Below are 4,712 nucleotides of genomic sequence, written 5' to 3'. Positions count from 1 at the left end.
TAGGTAGGTGTGGCTGACTCTTAACTTTTATAAAGAATATCTCTTTGGATTTGAGACTTTAGTCTTTGCAACTTCAGTCCGTCTCTAATCAGCAGCAGGTTTTACAGCTGGAAACTTGGGATCTAAACAGGAGATTCCCACACTTTCTGCCCTCAGGAAGGTCAGAAACTTTTTGCTGTTTTACCTCCATTACATTAACCCTTAAATGCATGAATGTTTTGCCAATCATTATTACATAGGCTATTCGGGTCTTTAGCGACCTGGACCTATATATCCAGCATGGATGGATCTCTATCTGCTGCAATAGCAAAAAACTCTCTTGATATTTTAAGAACAATTACAGAAGAATAAAATAAAGCATATTTCGTTACCTTTTGAAACTTAAAAGGGTTAAATTTGAGCAGATTATTTTACCATCGCTGTCATCGTCAGAGCACACTTCCACAGTACATTCAACATCTGCCTCACATTCACGATCTCAACCATATTCTCAAAACTATCATTTTTAATGACTTCATATTCAATATTTTGATCAGTGGCAGCTTATTCATCACATCCAGCATCAAATGGCAGTGACATTTATATTTCATTGTGTATAGTAATTGCTCTGCAGTAAAGCCATTCAAACCACTTCAATTTTTGCTGATGATATTCGTTTGTTTTATGTCTGCGGTAATTATGAGTGAACCGTCACGTCATCATTGTGTATCAAACAGTGCCACCTTGAGGAAAAAAGATGCATTGCACATCATCAGATATGTAAATATAGTTGTGCAGGAAAAAATACTTACACATTTACATACCTCGGGTCTCTAGCGCCCCTATACATTTTTACAAAAAATTAATCAGAAATCTGGCATTCTTTTATATTTTCCTTTTTTTTTAATTTGTTATATTGTTTATAATTAATATATTTAGGAATACTCCGAAAGTTGATGTCTAACTTAAAAAAATAGGGTAGAGAATGATGTCCCGGGTTGCTAAAGACCTGAGGTATGCATTTAAGGGTTAAACCAAAATTAGTAGACTTATTGAATATTAACAGATGCTGTCATATTTAACATATTTAACATATTTTTGAAAAATAAAGGATATATTTCTATTGCCCTATGTTGGAAAAATACCAATTGCCCTTCCCTTGGACTATGGCTGAAAAACCTAATATCTTGTTTGGCTCTTGAAAAGCTTACATATGTAACAAGGAAGAAATCCTCTAAATTTTGGGATATCTGGGAGCTGTTTTTGGACTTTGTTAAAAATGGAGATTTGAAGAAGCTTTAGAAGTGTGACATTATGGAATGTAAGAATGTTTATGAGGACTGATTAATAAAAATCAATATATGTTTACAGTTTTTTTTTTGTTTTTTTTTAATTCTGCCTGGGAAATGTTCTGGGGAGTTGTGTAGTGTTTTTGTGAAAATTTGTAAAAACTCAAAGATATGTTATACAAATAAAGGATATATTATGCTTTATCCAATTAATGATAATAATTATTATACATATATAATTAAATATTTATTATGAATCATTGATTTCTAATTATGCTTAATTTTCAATGGATAAAGCAAAATTACCACATATTGTTTAAATATCCAATTCAAAATTCATTGCAGTGTTTATTAATCTTGATTGCATGAAACAACCAATTTCATGAAACAACTAATAAAAAAAAGGTAATGCAGAGAATATTTAGATATTTTAAGTGGTTAAACAAAAGGATTAAGTATACTGAGATATTAAAGTGAATATAATTATTCAAATTTATGGGTAATGGACCAAGTTTCAAGGTTCTAAAATAAGAATTCACAAAGAAAACTGTAATGCATTGGCACATGTACTATACACGCTAAGTATTATTTTAAGAATGGGTTTTAATTAATGGGAGGAAAATAAACAAAAAGTAAGGCAATGTTTTCAGTCAACCATTAATGTTGATGTAAAATATGAAATGTTACTTCCTCCTTCCTGAGGTATCATCTTTGGCACATATTTGTGCAAAAACTTTTGCATCTTTTTCCTTGAAAGCAAAGGTGAGTTTTATGCAGTCAGTGCTCCCAAACTCAAAGAAATGTCTCTTAATCATAAAAAGTGAGAGAGGAAGGGGGTGACTCAGTTTACCCAGTGTTACAGGTTTTTTTTCCTTTTTTTGGGCTCAATTTGCTTTTCACCTGTAGGTTGATGCTCCTCAATGAATGAAGGGATGGACATCTGGACAGCAGAGAAAATAATTCTTCTTGGTTTTCTGTTGAAAGGTTTGAGCATATTTCCATTCATAAACTAAATTTAATAACAAAATTTCCAGACCTCTTTTCTTGATATTTATAATAATTTCAAAATTATTTCTTACATGTTTGCATTGTGTTGTAGGTGTTTGTTGTAGAGATTTCAGCATCAGTCTGCCACAGAACATTCAAGCTCTCAGTGGATCCTGTGTGATCATAAAGTGCAGATTTGAGATTGAGGAAAAACATGACAAAAACCTCGTTCCTGAGAGTGCTGCTACAGGACTGTGGCTCAAAGATGGATATAAGATGAATGACCATCTAGTGTTTCACTCCACAGATCCCAAACCTAATCACTTTAATGGGAAAATAACTGGAAACCTACGTGAGAAGAACTGCACCACTGTCTTCTATAATGTTAGTTCAAAGCACACTGGTAGATATTACTTCAGGATTGAAAGTGGTGATTTGAAATACATCTACTCTGTAAATACCTCCACTATAAATGTGATTGGTGAGTGATTTGAGCATTTTATTTATAAACAAATGTGTTAAATGAATGTTTTAAAAGTTGTTAATGGGAAAATAACTGGAAACCTACGTGAGAAGAACTGCACCACTGTCTTCTATAATGTTAGTTCAAAGCACACTGGTAGATATTACTTCAGGATTGAAAGTGGTGACTTGAAATACGTCTACACTGTAAATACCTCCACTATAAATGTGATTGGTGAGTGATTTGAGCCTATTATTTAGAAACAAATGTGTTAAATGAATGTTTTAAAAGTTGCCGTCATTGTCGTTTTACTTTTTCAGACTCTCCCCCCAAACCCACAGTGCAGCTGTATGTGGAGCAGAAGGAGGTGCAGGATCAGGAGGAGGTGTTGGAGGGGAGCTCTGTGAGTCTGCGCTGCTCTGCTGAGACTCTCTGCTCCTCTCCTCCACCAACTCTCACATGGAGCTCCACTCCCAGAATCCCCCTCAGTGAGAGCAGCAGACTAGAGGAGCTCATCTCTGATCTGAACTTCACTGCTACTCACCGTCAGCACAGAGTCACTTTCACCTGCACTATAACCTACCAGCTACAGGACGAGAACAAAACAGCACAGGACAGCATCATATTACATGTTCAGTGTAAGTGATGCTTTGTGATGCTTTTTAGTTTTCATATTATTGTGATCTTTATTGTGAAGCCCTGAATTTTTTCCCTTCAGATTTGCCTAAAAACACATCAGTGTCTGTGCTTCCCTCCAGCTCTGTGTTTTAAAAATTTTAAGTTTTAAAATCATAAGTTTTAATAAAGGCATAGTTCACCCCAAAAATAATATTCTGTCATGATCTGATCTTATGTTGTTCCAAACCTGTATGAACTTCTTTCTTCTGCAGAACACAAAAGATGATATTTGGATTTTGCCCATACAGTGAAAGTCTATGGGGTCCATACTGTCTTTTTTGGTATATATATATATATATATATACACACACACAGTATATATGCTCATATAATATTGTCCTCTACATTAAAGTAAATGCCACTTGTTTTGATATTGTGTTACCTAATGCACATGCATTCATATATTTTGAAATGAAGCTTATTTCCAAATAATTGGCCCACTTTATATGTAACTGACAGAAATATTACGTACCCCAACTTCCCTAGTAAGCTATGTCAATCTGTTAACTTTGCTTCTCAGATGCCCCTAAAAACCTGACAGCTTCAGCGATTCCCTCCAGCTCTGTGTTGGAGGGCAGATCAGTGACTCTGACCTGCAGCAGTGATGCAAATCCAGCAGCGCTGAACTGCAACATTTATCACTGACAGGAGCGGAATCATTGTAGTTATTTTGTTTTTCTAATTTTAATACTTTCAGATGCCCCTAAAATCTCTCCATCCTCCAGCTGTGGCAGGACTGATGTAACTGTGTGTTCCTGTGAGGCTGATGGGAATCCCTCTCCTGAACTGGAGTGGCATCTGTCTGGACGTCCTGTCACTAACTCTTCAAACACGTTCATCAACCACGACGGAGCAGAAGACCACCACGGCGGAGCAGAGGGAACCGGAACCCCCCCCGGTGAACCACCCCGACCAGGAGACCATGGCGGAGACTGTAACAACGAGAGAGCAGAGACAGACAACACAGACAGAACATTGGGGTTGATAGACAAGGCTGAGCGTTCAGAGGCAGCCTCCTTGGCTGGGTCGGGACAGGACAACAGTTCACAAATGAGCTCCCGGGCTGAAGCAAAGCAAGCAAAGAATTCACAAATGGCCTCCATAACCGTGACAGGACAGGATGAGGATTTCCCGACGGCCTCCATAGCCGTGACAGGACGAGCAGGGAGCTTGCAGGCGGCCTTTATAGCCGTGACAGAACGAGCAGGGAGATCGTAAACGGCCTCCATAGCCGTGACAGGGCGAGCAGGGAGTTCGCAAACGGCCTCTATAGCTGTGACAGGACGAGCAGGGAGTTCGCAAACGGCCTCTATAGC

General features: G+C 37.4%; 1 protein-coding gene across 1 annotated transcript in view; it reads left to right on the top strand.

Moving 5' to 3' along the window:
• LOC107680013 (myelin-associated glycoprotein-like) overlaps nucleotides 1-4,712 on the top strand; it is a 13,265-nt gene that overhangs the window by 2,356 nt on the left and 6,197 nt on the right. The window contains exons 3-4 of the mRNA XM_016475756.1: nucleotides 2,175-2,252; nucleotides 2,368-2,736. Coding sequence (XP_016331242.1) covers nucleotides 2,189-2,252; nucleotides 2,368-2,736 — 433 coding nt within the window. The 5' untranslated portion in view covers nucleotides 2,175-2,188. The remainder of the gene's footprint in view (nucleotides 1-2,174; nucleotides 2,253-2,367; nucleotides 2,737-4,712) is intronic.

Source organism: Sinocyclocheilus anshuiensis, unplaced genomic scaffold (assembly GCF_001515605.1).
Source record: "Sinocyclocheilus anshuiensis isolate Anshui unplaced genomic scaffold, SAMN03320099.WGS_v1.1 scaffold200, whole genome shotgun sequence".
Classification (NCBI taxonomy): domain Eukaryota; kingdom Metazoa; phylum Chordata; class Actinopteri; order Cypriniformes; family Cyprinidae; genus Sinocyclocheilus; species Sinocyclocheilus anshuiensis.
The sequence above is the reverse complement of the archived record's forward strand: the minus strand, read 5'-3'. Positions and strand labels throughout refer to the sequence as shown.